The 22,603-nt window shown below is 45.3% G+C and overlaps 1 protein-coding gene across 1 annotated transcript in view; it reads left to right on the forward strand.

The window, feature by feature from the left end:
- The window catches only part of lamc3 (laminin, gamma 3), a 124,892-nt gene that overhangs the window by 95,044 nt on the left and 7,245 nt on the right, over window positions 1-22,603 (forward strand). Inside the window, exons 13-21 of the mRNA XM_030436552.1 lie at window positions 6,956-7,144; window positions 7,462-7,707; window positions 9,798-9,951; window positions 10,078-10,220; window positions 10,391-10,569; window positions 14,350-14,530; window positions 15,666-15,898; window positions 19,218-19,294; window positions 19,625-19,759. Coding sequence (XP_030292412.1) covers window positions 6,956-7,144; window positions 7,462-7,707; window positions 9,798-9,951; window positions 10,078-10,220; window positions 10,391-10,569; window positions 14,350-14,530; window positions 15,666-15,898; window positions 19,218-19,294; window positions 19,625-19,759 — 1,537 coding nt within the window. The remainder of the gene's footprint in view (window positions 1-6,955; window positions 7,145-7,461; window positions 7,708-9,797; window positions 9,952-10,077; window positions 10,221-10,390; window positions 10,570-14,349; window positions 14,531-15,665; window positions 15,899-19,217; window positions 19,295-19,624; window positions 19,760-22,603) is intronic.

Raw genomic sequence — 22,603 nt, forward strand, 5'->3', positions numbered from 1 at the left:
CCCAGTTTTTCCAGTTCATCACCTGCATGGAAACATTTTGTCGATTCCTCTCATGTGACTCGCACCAAAGCGTTAAAGATTGTAATCAATGATGTGGATCCAAATGATTGGTGGTTGTATGTATGTATGTATTGACTGTAACAAAATATTTTTCAGTTTTATCTTTTTATAGCAAATGTGGTTTAGGTTTCTGGTAAAATGTAACAAATGTTATTATATTATTATTATTATTATAAAATCTAAGGATTTTATAAAAGTATAGTTTGTGCTGAAGCAGAAGTTGGGAAAAGTTGATAACATGAGATAATATTAGTGATTAGTGAGGTTATTAGTTTATTTAAAAGTAAAAACTTAAATGTAAGAGTAAATATTATTATATTTCTAAATTGAAAGGAATTAAGCTGTAACAAAGTCAATTAATGGTGTTCAGTCTTCATGATAAATTATCTTTTTACTTTGTGTTGAATCTGAACCCTTGTTCTTGGCAAAATCTATTTTTTGATCGATGAATCAAAAATGAAGGTTTCAACCGCAAAAACTAGTAAATTAAGCTCCAAAGTCCAAAGTACCTTTTTTTGTCCCTGTTTGCAGACTGGATGGTGTTATAGCTGATGTTTAAGATGCCTGTTATAAGGACAAAGAGGTACGAGGTTTTCTCTACCTCTGCTGCCGTTTCCACTCCAAATCGTTGTCTGTAAATTGCTCAGTTGCAAAAATTGCTCAGGCTGTTTGCTTGTACTTTGACTTGGATGCTGAATGATTTTGAACTGAACCTCCCAGGATCGTACAGAAACACTTTCCTGTGAGGGCAAAACAAAACCGCCTTGAACTTCTCACCTTAAACCTCCAGTTAAAACACATCTAGCCATTATCTTGCGGGGGCCAGTCGTAAACTGCAGTCTGCTGACCGCAAATACCTGCGATGCATCGTGTGCATCTGCAAACTACAAACCCCCCGGAATAAATGCGCTCTTTATGTTCCTCTCTTCTGTTTCGTAACAGCATCTGCTTGTTTCTCACTTTGACATTTGTGCGGGGCCAAATTTTTTGAATAATGCACAGTGGTTTTTGCATAGCTAAATGTCGCGCCCACTGCAGTCTGGTGCAGGCGGTCTGTTTTTTTTTGGGTTGAAGGGGAAACGGACCACCAGGGGCTCCTCCAGCGAAATACGTTGAAGTGGGCCTAATAAAGGCCATAAACCCAGAGCACCTGTCTCATTGCATCAATTAGGAGTACGGATGAAGAAATTACCAAACGTGCGTCTCGTCGCGGTCCTCATTAGAATGCTGGGTTAAAATGGAGGACGCTGTGAGTCAGTGTTTACCAACAAAGGGCTGCTTGAGAATGAGACGGAGGAAGCCGGGGCGTGCGTTTCCCCAAATGCCTGCTTAAATGCCATCTTCAGCTCTCTAAGGTCATTAGTTAGAAAAATCTATGGGAGAAAGTTGAGGCAGACAAACTGATAGGGAGCGAAGCCGGCTCTAGTACTGGCTTATTCAGCCCCCTTAATCTCTCTGGTGGGTTGTATTTGTTGCAGGCTAAGCCCTGAGATGCCGGGCCTGTATCAGCGTGATGGAATATGAGGAGCGACAGCGAGGGGAGGAGAGGAACCGAGAATGAGCCCCAACAACAGCAACAAAAAAAAAAAAAAAGACAGTTGTAGTCAGTTAGAATGAATCTTACCATGTAATTTCTCCTGCTGATCCCATTCAGCACGCTTCACTTATCTCCTCACAAGCAGCGCATTTATTTTACACGAGAATAAACAGGAAGATAGACAATGTGCACACTCTGTCCACCCGCCTTTGGTTTCCAGTCACACTGTCAGAGACCGCTGGTTTGGTTTTTACCCCGAGATTAAATTAGTTTTGACAGGGGGGGAACTTAGGATGACCAACCTGATGCATCATCAAATGAAAATGAGGAAGTTTCCTCTGCCTGAGAAACAGCAGATATGAAAGGAAAACCTCTGGGACGCTGAACTACACACCGGATCTCACAGAGAAAGCCACATCTAAATCTCCCAGCCTGTCCTTGATGGTTATATAAAATGTAAATTGAAGGACATAGAGAAATATGACAAAATCAAATGGACACTTGGCAGCTCAGTTTTGCATTTACTTCCAGTTGAGGGATATGCAAGAGACACTTAAGAGACACAGTAATGTTTACCATGTTCATCTGAGTCTGACCGCAATGTAATTAATCTGCCATGATCAGATGATGGTGCTTCATGAACACATTCGCCAGGATAAATGTTTGAAAAGTACATTTCTGGAAACCGCAGATTTGTTGACATTTAAAAACTTCAAATTTCCAAACATGGCTGGAAACTGTCCCGAGGTCTGCTTAAAAAAGTATCCATTGTTGGTGTCACGCTTAAAAATGTTGAAACGCCAAAATATCCACTAGTTTCATGCAACCAATGTTGAAACAACATGGCGTACTTCTTGCCTCGAGCTTCACCATCATGCCCTCTACTTCCTGATATGAAAATCAGGTGATAGACCTGTAGTGTGAACATGATATGTCAGCAGGGTACGTAGGTGTGACACGCACAAATGTGATACTATCAGTGGTTTGCAGAATCATTAATTGCCAACATTTTATCCCGGCGACTGGGCCAGAAAAGTCAGAACACAGTCAAATTTGGTAGAAATCAATGTGTTGGTACAGAGAGTGACTGTACCAAATTTCATGGCAATCCAGCCACTTTCACAGGATCCGCAACGTCGTAAAGATGCATCATCTGGGGACCATGAATGTCTAAAATGTTTTGCCACACCAGGCAGCAGATGTTTCACATGATGTCTGATAACCTGCCGGTGTTTTTAGATGAAAAGTCAAGAACATTTGACTTTGAAGAGGAAGTAATCATCTGGGGACCATGAATGTCCGTGAGAAAAATTCATGCAGTCCAACGAATACCTTTTTTCAGGAGCAAAATGGTTGACTGACACCGGCCGGCCATCAGCTAGCACTGCTAAAAAGAACTGAAATTGAAACTGTTTTTATCAAGGGAGTCCTGTCAGCACAGTTACGTAGTTGCAGACACAAAACAAATGTACGCAGTTTGACGTAACGGGACACAAGTGCCGGGAGAAGGTCTCGCTCCTGTTGTTAGATCAACGGAACAAAGATGCGAGACACCCAAACAATTATTTAGAGGCTTATCGCATCAGTTTCACGAGCTGTTTAACGTGCTTTGATCAGAGTCAAATTGTCCTACTCCTCTGCAGCACACTACTGTAGGTGACCGACAGCATGAGTTACAACCACTGCCGTCGGAGTTCCCATCCCTTCTACCCGAAGGCCTTGGCCACAGCAATTTGGCTGACAGCCTCTGTACACAAAACAAGAATTGATGCATTTATTTTCCACAGTCACAGTGTGACAAAACATATTTCCCCAGTCATCCGTATTGTGCACATTATGTATGGGGGTTGACAGGATATACAGTCCCTCCTCCTTTTCCCTAAACATCCTCCCTCTCTCCTCTGCAGCAGTCCACTCCTCGCTCAGACCTCGCTGACGAGCCACATCTGCAGCGCCGGGCGCTGGCGAGCATATGTGTGTTAAATTAGAGAGCAGCATCACCATCAAACAGTCCTGCAGCAGATTTACCCCAACTCCTCTACCCTCAAGGCCTCAGAAGCTGCAGACAAGATTTTTCTGTGTGTGTGTGTGTGTCTCGCTTTCTGTTTTTGTTTCCGTCCCTCCTTCATTAAAACAGGGTGTTCGCATGCATTCGTAAATAGATTTCCTCGGCCCCGAAGCTTTTCAAAGTTCCCTTGGGCTGAGTAGACAAGACTCCTGGAAAATGCGGAGGTCTTGAAAAGCTTGTGTGTGTGACATCACATCCGTGTTGTGCAGGAAAGAAACCCTAGTTTTAGCGAGAATTATTATCGCGCTTCTTAAACTGGGACGGAAGAGCCTAAAAGTAGCCTGAGCAGTCACATCGTTCACGCTGCCACGTGTTGCTTCGAGCTCACGCGGCTTGTTTTACTTGTAATTCCGGGCTCGCATGTCACCAGAGACCCCACGTGTTGCCCTTCCTCATCAGACAGACCTCCCAAGATGGTGGCTATAATGACATGCATTGATCTCCAGGAACCCAGTTTGGTCAGTAAATAAATCAGATGTCGAGGGGCAGGAATGTAATAACAGTCTGATCCTCTGCTAAACAAAAACATGCTCATTTTAAATCCATCTCTTCTTGGCTCCGTCCCTCGCACTTTTGCTGTCTCCATCTGGTGTTGAAGCTATTACGAGCCACTGCAAACAAACGATAACCGCGCTATCTCTGGAGGAGCTACTCGTCGCACTTTGTTTGAGAGGAACACTGAATAAAGCACAAACACAAATGAGTGAAAGAAACGGAGCCACCGGCCTTTTTTCATCCGTTTGTGCGGCTATCGCACAGTGATGTATTCCAATGAATTCCTGTCCTCCACGAGTAGCTTCCTTAATGAAGTGCATTAGTCCGGGATGTGTGTGCGTAGTTCTGTGGAGAGCGGCAGCAGAGTGGGGCGGTGAGGCGCAGGTAGAAAGGAGCTCTTTGGAGAGGATGATGTGGATGTGATGGAGGGCGCCTCTTCAAAAAGAAAAAACCTCCACGCTGCTTGTTTCCCATACAAAAATATTACTTTGCCATCACAGAGCAGACGAGCAGAGTTCAGGCGGGGGAAGCGCGAGCGCTAAAGAGCAGCGCTCCACCGCTGAAAGGGGGGAGGGAGTACGAGAGGGCGACAGCAGAATGGCGGGATTGTGCGGATTTGTGAAAGGATACAAAGTGTGCAGCTCCACGAGGGAGCTTCACAGAAATCCCAATTCATTACAGCTGAATGAGCGCTCATTGATTCATTGATAGAAAATTGTTCTGCCGGGATGTTGGGCGCTAATGACGTCGAGGGGCGTCACGTGACGAGCGGCGGGCCCTGCCAGTCAGCCAGTCAGTCAGTCGGCAGCAGTTTGTGATGCACGGTGTTAGCCTTTCCGGAGGAGCCGATGGAATGATAATAGTGTCGAGGAGGCCCTCGGTGGCGCTGCGGCCTCATATCACGCTCAGTCATCTTCACACCCAGTAAAGTCAGCACATTTCTGCTGCCATTAAATTCACCACGGCTCATTGGGGATTGACACGGCACGCCGTCAGTGTCATTGTAATGCCTTGTGAAATTCAAGAAGGATTCACTTCTTTATGCTTGGGACAATCATAATTACTAAATACTCTTTCTAAATGACTGGCATTACGCGCTTGGAAGTCATGTATTATTCACCTCACCTCGCCGAAGAACTAATGATTTTTACCCAGAAGTCCACACTTCATCAGGCAACGGGATAACCGTTCCCCCTAATGGCCGTGTGATCAATTTAGCTCTGCGGCCGTTATCTCACATGCTTGACTCGCAGGGGCCGAAGTTAACAGGGCTTTATTTAGTGGCAGGGGGACATCGGTTGCAGCGACCCCGATAACTACAGGCGAGAATTTCTTTGCTCCGATATTCAGCGGTGCGAGCTGGTTTTTAAAAAATGCACAGGAGAGCTCCTCAGCGAATCACACCGCAGGCTACGAGGGAGCGCTGGGGAAATTTTAATGAGACCTCTGCAAAAGTCACACGTCTGTGGATTATTTGCAAAGCGACGCGATCTTATTGGTGTTTCGCTAGAAAATCAGCGCAATTATTGTCATCAACCCCCCTTTTTATCTTTGCTGGAGCCGACATTTTTTCTCCCAAAAAAACGACCCCGAATTGTTGCGACTCCTCTGATATCCAGAGCGCCCGGCGAATACTAAGAGCCCGACGTCATGCTGTGCGGCGGGAATGCTAAACGTCTTCCTCTGCAGTTGCACACGGCAGCTATTATTGTGTTACAGCCTGAAATGCATGAGCGATGATTGAAATTTAATTAACAGCCTGCGCATTATGATCTTATGATGCATTTAACTTTGTAAGCATCTCGTCGGCAGTTGCTTTTTTTTTTCCTTTTTTTTTGTTCCACTTTGCGGTTTTCTTCCGAGACTGTTAACACTTATTACTTTGCAAGCTTTTGGTCAGTCGGTTATTAAATTAGAATGCCACATTGTGTTATGTCAAATTCATGCTGTTTCGTTTCAGAAGTTGCCGTTGCACAAACTCGGCGAGTGCACACGAGGCTCTGAGGGTGTGTGTGTGTGTGTGCGTCGTGTCATCTCAGTGTGTGTGACGTTAAGATCCACTGCAGGTCACTGAGCTGCAGCGAGCCTCACTGCCGCTGCTTTACTCTGAACTGTGTCATCTTCTTCACTTGTGTGGGTTTTTTTTTTTTTCTTTTCTGTATCCATCACGACTGCTACTGAAATGTGGCATAATGAGGACTGAAAATCTATCCGAGAATTCATCGGAGATCTGGTGTATATTTATACCTAACACATGTTCAGGTGAACGAGGCGTTCAAAGTGGCGCTGGGGCTGTGAGCTGTTGTTTTTTTCTGAGGCTTTTTCCGAAAAACAACAGTTTGTTTTTAGGACATCATAGAATTGGTAATCTCTCCCACTTGGTGGAGGGAATTGCTTTACTTCTTGAAGGTCTTTCGGACTGCATTTGGCTCTTATATTTCCCAAAGCAATTATGCTCGGGGTGAATTTAGTTGTCTTCTGCTCTCCACGGTGGGCTGTGGGGAATGTTTTCTTTCTTTTCTTTTTTCCTTTTTTTTCTTACTGGATTGGGCTGTGGATTGTGAGTGTTAGTATATGGAGTGGCTGCAGCGATGGTCAGAGACACAGCGCACTCTGCTGGCGACGGGGGGGAAACGCCGCCCTCTGTGGTCCATGTGTGTCAGAACCAAAAGCGTGAAGAAAAAAAAAAAAAAAAAAAACAATGTCAAATACGAGCAGGTGTTGGTCTGTGCAGCAGGGGCGCGTAATTGTTACACTCCTCTCTCTCTCCCTCTCTATCCTTCTCTCTGTTTCAGGTGTGTGTGAGTGCTCAGACTTCACCACGGGGATGACCTGCGAGCACTGCCTGGACGGTTACTATGGCAACGCTCTGATTGGCACTCCTGGTGATTGTCAGCCTTGCCCTTGCCCGGACCGCACCAGCTGTTCTCAAATTGCGGAGACAGGACAGGTGGTCTGTACCAACTGCCCTGCAGGACGGACAGGTGAGATGACCACCAGCGATGCAGCATCCTTTCTCTTTCTTTCTTTTTCTTTTTTCTCTATGGCACCACACAGTAAAATAACAGGCTTTATGTGAAGGATGAAATGATGCAACACTTCCACAAGACTGATTGATGCTGATAAGACCGAGGATTTGTCCTTTTCTACGATGCCACCTGTGATTCAGACGCGTCAGAGCTTCTAATTCAGTTACAGCAGACTCCGCGGGGGGGGCACGTGGACGACCTCCCGACAGTCTTCCCGCTCAGTCGTCCAACTAACTCCCGCCCACTCCTTTCACCTTTCACCCTCTGCGCAGGGATGCGCTGTCAGATGTGTGAAGACGGTTACTATGGCGATCCCCTGGGACAATCAGGGGCGGCTCGGCCGTGTGCGAGATGCGACTGCAACGGCAACGTGGACTTCAACGCCGTGGGAATATGCGACCACGTAACCGGGCGATGTCTGAAATGCCTGGGACACACAGAGGGCGACCAGTGCCAACGCTGCCGGAGGGGGTTCTACGGGGACGCCCTGAACCAGACAGCTGTCCAGAAGTGCAGGGGTGAGTCACTGCGACGGAGGGAGGGGTCAATTGGTTTATCATGTTTATGATTTATTCAGAGGAAATGTATTCATGTACGACAAGGTCAAAGGGATAGTTCGGGTATTTATCCAGACTTCCAGCTTCTCCACATGGTTAAACTAAAGTGTTCACCGACGCTCACGATAACACAAACAAACATGAACACAAAGTCGACTCGAGGCAGTGGTGGGTGAGCAGCTCCCGTGTTCTGCAGATTAATATGTCTGTTTTTGTCAGAGGGAGTCTGAGGAGAGCAATAAAACTGCTCCCTGTTGGAAAAGCTGCTGTCTAATAGCGAGGTGAAGCATGGGAAATATTCTAAATACAGCATACGCTTAAACTAATATTGATTTTGAAGGTGGCCCCTGTCCACAGCGTGTGACTGCACCGTCTCCGCGCTGAGGGCGTGCCGGCCGCCATCTAGGGCACGTAGTAAACTAACTACGGATGATCGCCTCGTACGACCCCACTCACTAAAATGTGTTTTGCTTTCCGTCACCTCACCTGGATGTGTGATCCTCGCTGTGCAGAGTTCGACACGAGAGGACTGTTCTCACACGTTCTCACGCCCCGTCTGAGTTAAACACTAAACTTCTGTTGTTTACATTAGCCGTGTTTCCATCGTACACATATTTATATGCAGATTTTGCAACACGTCGTCATACCTAAAAAACCGAACGGGCTGATTGCCATGATGACACATCTCACTGTAAGAAAACTACGTGGTTAAGGTTAGGAAAACATCATTTTTGGGTTAAAATAACCACGTCACCTTTGTAAATTCAGCCACAAATGTACCGACGTTACCTGTAAACTTGATTTTGTCATATTCGCGACATATATTCTCTGTGTTACGGGGTGAAAATGATAACAGCAGTCTCCTGGAGGAAAGTCATGAGGTTGTCTGACTTGATCATCAACCCTGCCCTGTTCCCCAAGCATACTACTTTCTCCCTGACTTCCTCCTTTGCAGCCGTAATAATAACTGCGGCCACTAGAGGTCGCCAACGGGCATTCATGTAGAAAACATTAAACTCGTGCGAGCGATCAGCTGTTTCGCTGCGACTGAAACTCTTACTCTGCTGTAGAGATGGAAAATAGCGTCAGAGTAAAACGTTCTCCTCATCTTTCCAGAGAAATCGGATCAAATTGTCTTCTTTTAATACATGAAACCAACAAAAACAACATGTACCTCTTTCAGTTACATCATCATCGTTTGCAATTTCTTTTGCCGATTTTCTCAAAATTCTGTCCTCTGTCTGAGTTCGGACTTTTCAGCGACAGATCATAGATCAAGATTTTATAATGAGGGAGAAGGAGTGATAGTTTTCAGAATTAAATAAATGGTGACTGTGCTTTTGTGGAAAAGCCATATCAGACACAAACTGCTACTCAAAGCGAGAGTATTTTTATATCTTCAGCATTTTTGGAGGAGATCTTTACAAATCCTCACTCAAGAGATGCTTGACATTCCTTCACATCGCCCGTTAAGACTCCAGATTGCTGTTTTTTTTTCCACAGGATAGAGTCGAGTAATAGCCTGAGCGACATTGAGAACAAAGGACTCGATGGCCTTGGGTTCTGCTTTTAAAGGATCGCGGAAAATAGTTCATTGAAATGGTCTCGACTAATCAGCTCCGGAGCTCCTCTTAGACAAGTGAAGCACTCTTGAGTCGTGAGAGGTGAAAGCTGAAAATGGAGGCGAACAAATGGCTGCGAGTCAGAAAAAGATCCCCCCTCTCTAAAGAAGAAGAGCTAAAAAGGAGTCTTTGGTTTGAGAGAATTAAGAAACGACGGACAGACAGAGACACAAAGAGAAACAGCTGTGATGTCTTCCCCCTCTTTAAGCCGCGGGTCGAACTTCTGTACAGAACGTCAGAAATAGATCCATGAGTCTCCCCGGTGCTGTCGGTCATTTCTTTTCTGTTTCTCCCTCAAGCGCTCTGGGATCAAAATCAATCACAAGTCTTCCCCCCCTCCACCCACGCTAACATGATGCATTGCCATGATTCCAGCAAATGTAATATGATTGCTTTAGTAATGAAGTTGTATTTGTTTGTTTCGTCCAGCCTGCAGCTGCAATCCTGCCGGAACCTCCGGGCATGTAAACGAATGCCACCCGCAGACGGGAGACTGTCGGTGCCTCGGTCACGTGACGGGACGGGATTGCAGTTATTGTGAAGTCGGCTTCTTCAACCTCCAACCAGGTGTAGGCTGTGAGAGGTATTAAAGATCGCCCGGGTGGATTTGTTGAATAGATTTAATAACTCAGCTTACAAACTGAATCTATTACTGGGATATTTTTTTTTTCTCCCCCTGCCTTCCTTCCTTCCTTCCTTCCTTCCTCAGGTGCAAGTGTAATCCAATTGGCTCGTCATCCGTCGCGTGTCATCCAATCACGGGGCAGTGTGTGTGTCGTGCGGGAGTGGAGGGGAGACTGTGTGATTCTTGTCGTGCGGGCTTCTTTGGATTCTCGTCACGAGGTTGCAGAGGTACAGGACTTTACTTCAGGCATCGCAAGTGCTCTACCCTCTGATCCTCTCATGCATCTAACACAGATCACACATGAAGGCATTTCTGACTCCTCCATGTTTACCTCTGCCGCTCCCCCCTCCCGTCTTCTCGCCCTCCCATCCATCTCTGTCCCTGTGTCGTCCTCCAGCCTGTAACTGCGACCCAATGGGCTCCATTTCCATGCAGTGTCACGGCAACGGGACCTGCCACTGTCGCCAGGGCTTTGTGGGTTATAAGTGTGACAAATGTGAGTTGAACTATTTCCACAACAGAGCGACGCACCAGTGCGAGGAGTGCCCCGTTTGCTATGGCCTTGTTAAGAAGCAGGTGAGTGTGTGTTTGTTTGTGACTGATGTCTGTGGAGGGAGTTTTAAAATTCTGCTTATTGAGCCTTCAAACCTGCAATTACTGTTAACACAGCACCGAAATATCACATCATCATAACTACTGCCTGTTACACATCTAGCAGATACAGACAGCAGTGGGAAAGTTACTTAAACAGAAGAAAGTCACAACATTACTGACATCATAAAATAATTAATTACATTACTTATTAGATCACTGAAGTTAATAGGCACTTTTAAACAACTTTAAAGTCTCCACACCTACACATCTTATGTATCTAATGTCGAGTAAACCCCAATGGGCTCAAGAATAAAGCCAATAAACGTAGTATACACCAGCGAGCGCATCCACCATGGACGGCTATGTACAGAGCCCCAGACATGACATGACAAAAAAAAAATGTCATTGTGGCCACAATAAAGCTACAATGTGTGCACAAAATACCAAATCATGGCCACAAAATGCTAATTAATAATATTTATATCATTCCTGGACAGCTGGGTAAGCAAATCGAGCGCACCTTCTTTAGAAACTGCAGTAGCCTACGTGATGTCCTTAAAGGGACAGTGTGTAATATATCAAGTATTTAGCGCCATCTAGCTGTGAGGTTCTACACTGCAACACTCCTTTGCTCACCCCTCCCGTTCTGAAGACGTTGGGGACGTTCCGGAAGCTACGGTGGCCCTGACGCACAAGAAACTCATTTTCAAAATATGGACTCTTTCCCAACAGCGTCGAGTATTTCTACTGATTCAATTAATGAGGTAAAAATGTAGTTAGTTGTTGTTATTGTTAGTGAGGAGCGCTTTTGCTGAGCTCCCTCTCAGTTCCACAGTCAAGCTAGCTCTGAGCGAAAACGCGTTTAGCCTTACTACGTAGTACCACGCAATGCTTTGTGTCCCTCTCGGCAGTCCGTAGTTTTTTTTAAAACTGGGAAGACATGGCGGCCTCCATAGAGCTTGCCCATGCTATGTATATTCAGATAGGTAATTCTTCGCTCAGGAGGATAAGTCAGATTGTTGGCAGAGGTAATTGTTCACCAATGAGGACTTACTTATGAACGAAGACGTTGATTTGAGTTAATAAATTACTTAAATCGTTACACACTGTCCCTTTAAGGTGAGTTAAGGTGAGTGTCTTTTCTTATTCTTTTCTAGTCAATAACTTGTTGTTATTTAATGAGGCCTATGTTTGATACTTTGTTACAACGGGTAGCCATTGCTGCTGACGTCTCACCTGACTTACAAACTTTTTAACCTCATCCTCATTTGTGTGTGCAGCTGCTCCTGCACACACAAATGAGTGTATGAGTTCCTTACAGAATAAGAAAAGACTCTCAACTTAAGGACATCATGTAGGCTACTGCAGTTTCTAAAGAAGGTGCGCTCGATTTGCTTACCCAGCTGTCCAGGAATGATACTAATATTATTAATTAGTATTTCGTGTGCACATTATACCTACTTCATGGCCACAAATTAGTATTTTGTGCACACGTTATAGCTATATTGTACTGGAGTAAAACGGGCATCTTGTTGAGTTCAGTTTAAAGCTTTGTTAGCTTGCAAGTTTCAAGAACAGTGATGTGCACGGGGGGGGGGGGGGGGGCAGAGGGGGCGGTCGCCTCCCCTCGTGGCCCAATTATTGAAAAACGCGCAAAAAAGCCAAAAAAGTGTGCCAAAGTGCCCTCTTGGTTGGCAAAACACACTAAACTGCCCCCTTGGCTGGTTAAAACATTATAAACTGCCCTCTTGGGAGCCAAAATACATGCTAAAGTGCCGTCTTGGGAGCCAAAACACATGCTAAAGTAGCCTCTTGGGAGCCAAAACACACGCTAAAGTGCCCTCTTGGGAGCCAAAACGCGCTAAAGTGCCCTCTTGGGAGCCAAAACGCACGCTAAAGTGCCCTCTTGGGAGCCAAAACGCACGCTAAAGTGCCCTCTTGGTTGGCAAAACATGATAAACTGCCCTCTTGGGAGCCAAAACGCGTGCTAAAGTGCCCTTTTCAGTGGCGAGAACACGCTGTATTTTCGCCCCTGCCCTTCAAAAAGTCTGTGCACGCCACTGTTCAAGAACAATATCGTCAAGCACCAAAAGGGAAATCTGTGCCAACATTTGGATGGTACACAACGACTGAATGTTTGATGATTTTTTTTTACTAGACAATTAATCAGCACTATTGTATCTTTAAGCTGTCTTTTAAGCCTTGGTATACAAAGACACAGTCAACCTTGACTCTGGTTAGAAAGCACGGCTCCCTCTGAGATGTAACCAGAGCAAAATGCAGCGTTTTACAAAATACTACATTTCAGTTGTGTGTCAGCGTCTGACTAAAAGCACTACCTTTGCATCTTTTACTATCTGTTGCCGTGTGTTTCCTGCACATATTCACATAAATTCTTTGAACATCGATTGTGCCTTGGCTCTTGCTATTCCGGGGTGCAATTTGTTCTGGAAATAGCACAGTTGCCTCCCCGGCACATCTCGCCTTTGTAGACCCTCATGACAGCCATATGGCCCCTTTGTATTTGCAGATTGCAAGTAAACAGTAGATGTGCAGTGAAACAGAAAGAGACATTTGCCCTAATGATCTCCTGTGCTGCTTCTTTCTGTCCCCTCAGATTTGTTGCAGCCCACGTCTGCATGCTAAGGTGGCCACGTCCCCTGGATCTGGCTTTCTGAGGCCAATCCGATACCTCCGACATGTTCTGTCTTTTCTCTGCACATATTCTTGTTCCAGCTAAAGTGGCTCTGTGTTCTCTCCGGACCGGCTTGTACCGGGTGTGAATGCATGCTGCGATTTCCACGGTGTTAGCAATTCAGTGAACATCCCGAGCCTTGTCTGCTCTGAACACCTGCAATTACTCTCACTATCCTCAGTCTCCCCCAGCTCTCCCTTTTCTGCCTCTCCCACTCTCCGTCTTTCTGCTCACATTTTCCTCCGGCTCGCACAGAGGGAAGGGGGGGGGAAAGACTAACAAGTACGAAGGAGAGGGCGGCTGTAAAAGACGGAGACGTGTGGTCGATGATCAAGAAACTGGGAAATAAAGCACGGGATAAAATAATGAGAAAGACACGCGGCACTCGTTTAAAGGCGAGAATGACTCCCTATATAAAGAATATGTTATACGTGGTGTTTTAAAACGACTACACAAAGGAAGTGGGCTCATTAGCGCCTCAGGTGCCGTACACTCGCCAGCTACAGAGAACACACCTGACGGTAACACATGTGCGACCTGCCGTCCATGCTCCCTGATGTGGTAAAAGAAAAAAAATGATGTATGATCACAGTGAGATTACAGGGCCCTTTTTTATAAACCTGAACACTTTACCCTCCACGGTCAAGAAATTGGTGCCAATCACAGCACCTTCGCTCCACTCAGAGACTGCGACTTCCATTTCTTAGAGGAATGTAATCTAGTTATCGCCAGAAATGCTTTTCTTTTGCCACATGCTACGCGGAGAATGGCGCGAGCGGATGCAGATATGAAAACCGTATTTTATCCTTATCCTGTTGTTGATATTCATTTATTCATTGCTTTTGTTGAAATACTACATTTTGATGTTGCGGTGCACCAAGAATCAGAGTCCTGTCTCAATCCCCGTGTCTGAATGAATAAATACAGATCTGGGCGGGTAGATATTTTGCTGTTCTGTTTGTTGTTGCAACCCCGGCGGTTCTCTTTTTCTTGTGCTTCTGCTTCGCTCTCGCTAAAATCTGTATTCTCATTGACGCCGTCAGTGATAAATCTCGGTGCTATTACAGGCAGAAAAGCTGAGGACGCGCCTGCAGGATTTGGAGAAGCTCTTGGCTCACTTTGATTGCCGAGGTAGATTTGGGAAGCAGCACCACCTGCTGAAGTATCACATGGCCAGGCTTTATGAGCATGAGCACCAGAGGGAGGATACTCTACCCAATGCTCTGGAGGATTTCCTGGCCTTCCAAGGTAACAGCAGCCAGGAGCCGAGATAATTCCACTTGGCCTGTCAGTCTTTTTAATGTTTCCTTCGCGGTCACGCGGGAGAGACACTTGGCAGCCTTCTGCTTTGTGAAATGCGACGCCCCGCTTGTGCGCCATTGTAGCTATTGTGTCACACTTTGGCAGGCGAGATGATAACATGCCATATCAATACATACAAGACCAGCAGGCATGGTTTAGACTATTCTGACATGAAACCGCCCCCGGCGTTTTTTCTCGCAAATGGGCTGCTGCTCTGCTCCGCGTCTCTTCACAGATACGGCACAACAAAGCGATTAAATCAGGAAGCGGGCAACAATACAAACCTCTCCCAATTACTTTAACACAATGCTGATATATCCTCATTATCTTTGAGGGGGGGGGGAGGGGGAGGGCTTACAGGCTCAGCTGCAGAGGCCAAATGGAGACAAATCATAACAATATAGAACAAGGCGCCGTGTGACCAACTTAATCCCTATTTATATGACAGGCGGTGCATCTCTAATCCCTGGTTTATTATGATTATAGTTGCAATCACGATAACAGTTGTCTAACAACCCCCCCCCTCCTACCAACACACACACTTATACACACACACTTATAGTTTTCAGCCATGCACTTTATGACATTTGATAGATCAATAATAATTTAACAAGTATATGTGAGCGACACACTCACTGTGGCAAAAACAGCACACACTGGGGCGCACAAAGCTCTTGTTATCTCTCGTTTTATGAGGCACAAAGACAAAGAGACGAGCGTAGTGAATGAAGTCACAAACTTCCAGACGCTTTTTGCTGCTAATTGCGTCGAGCCAGGCTCGGCCGCACAGACGGACTCGAAACATCGGAGTAAAAACGTAGTGAAACTGTGGCAAAAGTGTTGACGTCAGGACGGAGTTACGTCCGGATTCTGTTTTTCTGACTGCACACAGACACACAGGAGAGGATCAGAGTCTGAATTCTCGCAGCAAATGACAGTAATGTGTCAGAATACACACAGCATTCCTGCCGCCGAGTCTTGCAAGAAATAATATTCACAGCGAAATAATCCGCGAAGGATTTACTGTGCTTTTTTTTAATTTATTTTTTATTTGCTTTGTGCTTTTTCTTGTTCTTTCCAGAAGCACGGGAGGCCTTCATAAAACAATTTTCCTTGCTGGAAGCTTCTGCAGGCAGACTCTCAGCCCAGCTGCACGGCATTACATCTGCTTTGAACTGCAGCATCAGCACGACAGAGGAAGAGAGGACGGATGGTGAGAGCAGGGCTGCGTGCCAAGCGTTCGCAGAGACGACGCTCGTGATGAGAGCGTCTCAGGAGCAGCTGAAGCAGGCGACGCTGGACCTGGACACCATGGTAGGCCGATCAAACGTACCTCTTCAATAATATGTTGATGTCACATATATTTACAGGTGTTTCATTGCATTGAAAGCAAGTATGTAAAGCACTTGATTTCATGTCCTCACTCGGTTGGCGCTCCTCTTGTATAGATCCACAAAGATCCCCCCCAAAGCAAAAACAATATTTCTCAGCAGCCCCACACACACACACCTCCACCTCCACCTCCACCAACCTCCTCCCTGAGTGGCAAATTCATGCCTCCTAAGGAAAATCCAAAGACTGTTTGATGGACGCTAAAATTAACAACTTGTTCTTCACCCACCGCGAGGCTTTTCACTGTCTCTCCGCCGCGCTCGCAGGAATCTATTATGGATACTGCTGCCGTGTTATTTAGGTTCGGGGGAGATGAGAGAGGTAGTTTTGCCAATATATAGCTCTCTATTTCTGATTGTGTGTGCGTGTCTGTGCGAGCGCCGACACACACACACACACACACACACACACACCGACTGTACCTCCGCAGAGCCTTATCACTCGGGTAAGCCTGAAGCAGCAGCACTTTAATTTCATATTAATAAGCAGAGCAGCCTCCCCAAATGAAAGTTGAGAAGAAAAAAAAGAAAAAAAGTGTCAATTGTTGATTCCGTTTTCTCATTTTTTATTTGCATTTCCCTCAAATTAAATGTCACTCGGGGAAACGGTTTCTGCGTTTGACTGTATACGCATTACATTTATCAGGACGGGACTTCAGGGGATTCATTTTGAGGGAGGGTTTTTCTTCCGATGCGCAGCGTGTACTTAAGAGAAGAGGTTCATTAGAGGAGTTTCATTATTTCCTAAATTAAAGCAATCCCCCCCTGCACACCATTTCTGAAGCAGGACCAGGACCTTTTAGCTTTTCAAGGTCACTTTGAACTCACATTTTTTTTGTCCATTATACAGAAAGTCAGAGACTAGATTATGAAAAAAACTCCACACGAATGTCTGATAGGATGAAATGATGAAGTGTTATCCAGAGGGACAAAGGTCAACCTCACTGTCAGTGATGTGCACAAGGGGGGGGGCAGTCGCCCCTTCTCGTGGCCCAATTGTTAAAAAAAATGCGCGCTAAAGTGCCCTCTTGGGAGCCAAAAAAGTGTGCCAAAGTGCCCTTTTGGTTGGCAAAACACACTAAACTGCCCCCTTGGCTGGTTAAAACATTATAATCTGCCCTCTTGGGAGCCAAAACACATGCTAAAGTGCCCTCTTGGGAGCCAAAACACACGCTAAAGTGCCCTCTTGGGAGCCAAAACATGCGTTAAAGTGCCTTCTTGGGAGCCAAAAAACATGCTAAAGTGCCCTCTTGGGAGCCAAAACGCATGCTAGAGTGACCTCTTGGGTGCCAAACACATGCTAAAGTGCTCTCTTGGGAGCCAAAACACACGCTAAAGTGCCCTCTTGGGAGCCAAAACACACGCTAAAGTGCCCTCTTGGGAGCCAAAACATGCGCTAAAGTGCCCTCTTGGGAGCCAAAACGCATGCTAGAGTGACCTCTTGGGAGCCAAACACATGCTAAAGTGCCCTCTTGGGAGCCAAAACACGTGCTAAAGTGACCTCTTGGGAGCCAAAATGCATGCTAAAGTGCCCTCTTGGGAGCCAAAAAACATGCTAAAGTGCCCTTCTGTTTGCCCTGCCCTTCAAAAAGTATGTGCACGCCACTGCTCACTGTGACTTTATAATGTTAAAAAAAACACATTATTTAACGGTAACTCAGGAAGGTAAAATCCACTGACATGGTCACTCTGGAGATCTCCTGTGCTGCAGGTTGAACTTGTGTCTGAAGCGTCCACGTTTGACAGTTTGTAGCTTTTCTTCCTGTTCTGCTTGAATTAGCTTTATCGGACAATCACACAAACACATACAAGGAATCATACAATAAGTAGCTACGACCAAGCAGTCTGATTGGTCAACTGAGACACTTATAATGTCCCCAATCAGCCGAACAGCACACCTCGCTCATCACTCCAAATTGCACTCCAGCATTTTGTGAGAAAATCAGAAGCAGGGAGGTTTTAAAGACGTTTTTTTTAGTCATTAAATTAAATCCCGAACAGCAGTGGGCCGACACAGACTGTGACCTCCTGTACGGCTGTTTCTGTCAGCCGCTAAAGTCACATTTAAAGAATAATTATCCACTTCATCAAAACTATTTCAGAACTTGAACTTTACGGCGTGAATTTGCAGAAGTTCTCCCACATATTTACACGAAGCGATTAGTCAGATTAAATAATTAAGTCTCATTCATCCTGCTGAGGAGGTTATGTTTCCGCCCGCGTCTGTTTGTCTGCCGTCTGGTTTGTTCGCAGGATTACACGACGAAAAAACGACAGAATGGACTCGACGAAGCTCGGATCGACTCCTCTGATTCTGTTTTTATATCTAAACCTTCTCTAGTGGAAATAATGTATGGTGCTGTTGCAGACTGCTGCTCGAGCATCGGGGTTAATGCAGGTTTACACCCCCCGCTTGTGCAAAGTGGAAATGTTGCAAGGCTAAACGATATAGATTGGAGCAGAATATTCTCTAAGATAAATATTTAGCATATATTCTGAAGCGATTCCATCGATCTTTGTCCGAGTCATTTTGACTTTTTGGCTGCTGCAACACATTCGGAAGTGTTCTGACCACACTGAAACTCTCCTGCATCCTCATCAGCTGTTTCATCAAGGTTACTCTAGTAACTGTAGTCACTAAAATGTTGAGCTAGCTAAGCAGTTTGTGTTTATATGTGTGGTACTTATTCAGTCTGGGAAATCCCAGAATCCCTAGAAAGCACAAACCCATTTTTAGCACCAGTTACTCGATGTGCATGTTGTTTTTAAATTGACTTTACATGCCTCACATGTTTACTTCTTGTTATCACTATATATTTTCATAATCCATATCCATATTTTGCGTGAAAAGTTCTTAGAATTATTATTATTATTATTGGCTGGCGACTCAGGAGGGACTAGAAGCGGTGGCTCCGTGTGATAATGGATCCTCTTCCAGTCATCTGAACTGCTTTGTTAAAAATAGTCTCTGCGTGATCTCTTGTGTTTCTCACTGGGAACTGTTCACAGGAATCATACCAAGTCACCATGGTGGTGACGCCCGTTTCACCAAGAGCAAACATCTCTGTTATTACACTTCTGAAGTTGTGCTTGATGTTAGAACAGAGTCACGCAAACAGCACCAGGTGGAAAAAAAAACTAACTCTACTTTCAGCCGACTTTAGTTCACATGATTTCCTTTCCTGCGTCAACGGTTGGAACAGCTGAACCGATCCTTTTTTGAATTTCTGCCTCCTTCGCAGATCATTCCTTTTGAGGTGCTGTCAGGACCGAACAAATGGAACATCATGGTCAACGACTCGCAGGTCCTGATGAAAAGGTTAGTCGAGACTTTTATCTGGCCGATTATAATTAACGACCGCTGTTTGAATCCGTGCAGCATCTCCCCTCGCTTCCTTCCCTCGAGCTTGTCACTTACATAGTTGTCAGGCCTCCGTGAATCGATGCCCCCCCGGCTGCTCCGTCTATGCGCCACTATTATGTGGTAGTTAGAGAAATCTTGACTGCGGAGCCAGTGGAGGGGAAGCCGTCGATGCTGAAATCCATTTCCGCCTCTCCTCGGGCAGTTGTAATGGTCTGTTATTCTTTGAAACTCACTCTCTCCTTTCACTACGTCTTTTTTTTTGGTTTTTTTTTTCCTCCCTCGTAGTAACAGGGAGGCGGCGGACCACATTGAGGCCGTCGCCAGCAGGGCGGTAAGAGCCTCGAAGCAGACCTTCGGATTCCTGATGGATCTGCTGCAGGACAACTCCACAGAGGAGTACATCAGGAACCTAACAGAGCGGTGAGCACAACAACCGGTCCAAACACACACACGCACACACGCACACGTAGCCGAAAAAAAGAACGTCTCCCGTTAACATAAAGCATCTTGTATTGCAAAATCCCAACAAGCTGCATTACTCCCAGGATTACCGCACTTCCGCAGTGTATCTCTATCAAAGTGCACCTATCCCTGTGTTACAGCTCGAGGTCCTCTTCTTCACAGAGACCCCCTTTTTTTTTTTTTTTTTTTTTAAGCACATTGGAGTTTAGGAGTAAGACATTTAGCCGCAGGGGGACAGCTTCTCTCCGCTGTAAGCCTATTGCTTTCTTGGATTTTGCAGCACGCTCGCTGCATCTCCTAGCGTGTGATTGCTCTGAGGATTATCCTGAATGCTAGACAGAATGATGCAAAAAGCCCTCCGGTGGCCGTGATGAGAGCAAGGAGCGAGCAACTCAAAATTGATTACCCCCGTCTAACAGTAGTCAGCTCGGTTCAGGAGAGTTTTGTTAATCTTTGGAGCGCTGCTATACGACCGTGCGCGCGTGTGTGTGTTGCTTTAGAGTGCGAATTGGGCAGTTCAGCCACAGATTGCGTGAAAAATTGCATTCGCCACACATATCTCCGAAAATGTGTTGGCAACTTAAGCAGATCAGATGCATGTTATTTGCAGGACAGCGACCCAATCAGAGGGATGCCGAAGGTGATGTCACGGACGGCAGAGCAAAAGTCGACTTGGAATCACAGATCACAGAGTTATCTAAACAGTAGCTCCTCATTAAGACTAAGATGTTTGATTTAGCTTATTTTGATTCTCTTCTGTCACTGCAAATCTTAAACAAGGGTACTCCAGCTGCAGGGACGACAAAGAAATCACCTTTTATTGCAAATGAGGACCGGTGATGAGACAAATCTTGACTTATTCCACATTTCAAATCACGTTTTGGTGTTTTTCTTGTGTTCCAAAAATGAAAATGTTCCTCAGCTTTGTGCATGTGAAGAAAGGCGTTTACATTCCTTGACCACAGCTGCGTTTTCCTTCAATGGTTCCTCGTATTTGTTCCGTGTTGACCGTCCTGAAAGTCAATAAAAATCATTTGTTGCCTCTTTATCATTATCTGGAAGTTTTAAATAAAGCCAAATGTGCTTCAGTTGGTAGATCAAACTGTATTAAGCGTGTTAATGGCACGGGATCTTTCATTTCTACGCTTCCGATGCATTCTGGTAGTGAGAAAGTCTCAATGAGCCGCCATGTTGGTCTGATCTGACAGCTCAGGGTGGCTGTTTGTCCAATTAGGTGCAGCTTTGTAGTCGTGTCTCGGTCAAGCGCCCAACGCGTCAAACAACGTCCCCCGCGTACACCATAAGTGACCAAAGAGTGATTTTTTTTTTTTCCCCTCTAAACTTCCTGACATCACTATCTGTGTGATGCCAAAATACTCGCAGAAATCAAAAGATTGGAGTGAAGCCTAAAGATTTTATTTTTTACTTGCGTCGCAGAGCAGTTTATTTTCTCCTTCCCCTGCTCCATCAATCATCTCACTGCCTCTCTAAATTTAGTTTGGGAGCCCTTTGGCTAAGTACCTGACTGCATGAAGTAGAACTCGCTCCACATTTACATCTACAAAAATAAAATACAACTTAACTCAACAATCTGAAGATGTGGAAAAAGTTTGTGTATGGGCTCATTTTTCTCCTGATCGAGTATTTTTACTTCTGAAACTTCACGTACGATTTTCCACTAATACTTCTGATGTTTTGTCTTGGCCAGCGTCCTGCGGCCGACCCAAAGCGTCAGTATTTCACAACCTGGCAACTCAAGAATCAACTATCTCTCCGTAGAACCGTCTATTTTAAACTTCAGCCCATTCAATTGCCTTTAAGCATGTGGGCTGTTTTGAAAAGGCGCTAACAACAACCTCAGGCGCACCAGTGTTCTCCCCAAACATGTGAGATTAATTTCTGTTAAAAGGATGTATTTTTAGCGAGAACGCTGTGATGACACACACACAGACACTAACACACACTGTGATTTGGGTGTTTCTGCTCTGTCGAGGCAAAACAGATTGGGTATCATTACAGCTGTGGAGGTGATAAAAGTGGCACTTTAACATCCACCGCGCTGTCTATCACCTCTCGTGAATTCATCCTGCTGTCTTTGCACGGCGCCGACTCCCTCTCTTTACTCCTCTTTACCTTCTCATAACAAGCTGCGGTGTCTGGTTCACAGCTTTATATTGATTCCAGTAAGACACACACCATGATCATTTTTAAGGGAGGAAAAAAACACACCACGGCTGAGAAGACTTTTTTTTTCATGCAACAATCAATTTTGAGATTTTGGGGGCGATTTTTCTCTTCCGTTCACTTTCAGACTAGCGTTCAAGAAGAAAACCTCCTTAATACATATTTAGGTGTTTATCTGAGTTCAGATTTCTGTTTTACATATCGACGCAACATTTGTGCAAATTTAACAAGACTGCTGTTTGAGAAAACGTCGCGGTTGTTTGCCTCCGCGCACCAGTCAAGTTGCAGTTCCAGAGCTGAATCATGGCCACTACGTTTTTTTTTGCAGAATATTATGATGTCACAGTGAGTTTAACCTCTGACCTTTTGGGACATCAAGTGTCACAACTTCAGGAAAATAACCCGGAGATAACCAATGGAAGCACAAACCCGGGAGCTTCTTGCTCTGAGGCAACACAACGACCTCAACCTTTGACCTTTTGACCGCAAAAACTCGAAACAACTCGCCCTCAAATCATGGCGGGCGCTTGAGCCAAATTTGAAGAAATTCTCTGAAAAAATCAAATAATTCTGCTGATTACTTACATTTACAGCAGATCAGTAAAAACTGTCTTGCTG

The sequence above is a fragment of the Sparus aurata genome, chromosome 12 (assembly GCF_900880675.1).
Source record: "Sparus aurata chromosome 12, fSpaAur1.1, whole genome shotgun sequence".
NCBI lineage: Eukaryota > Metazoa > Chordata > Actinopteri > Spariformes > Sparidae > Sparus > Sparus aurata.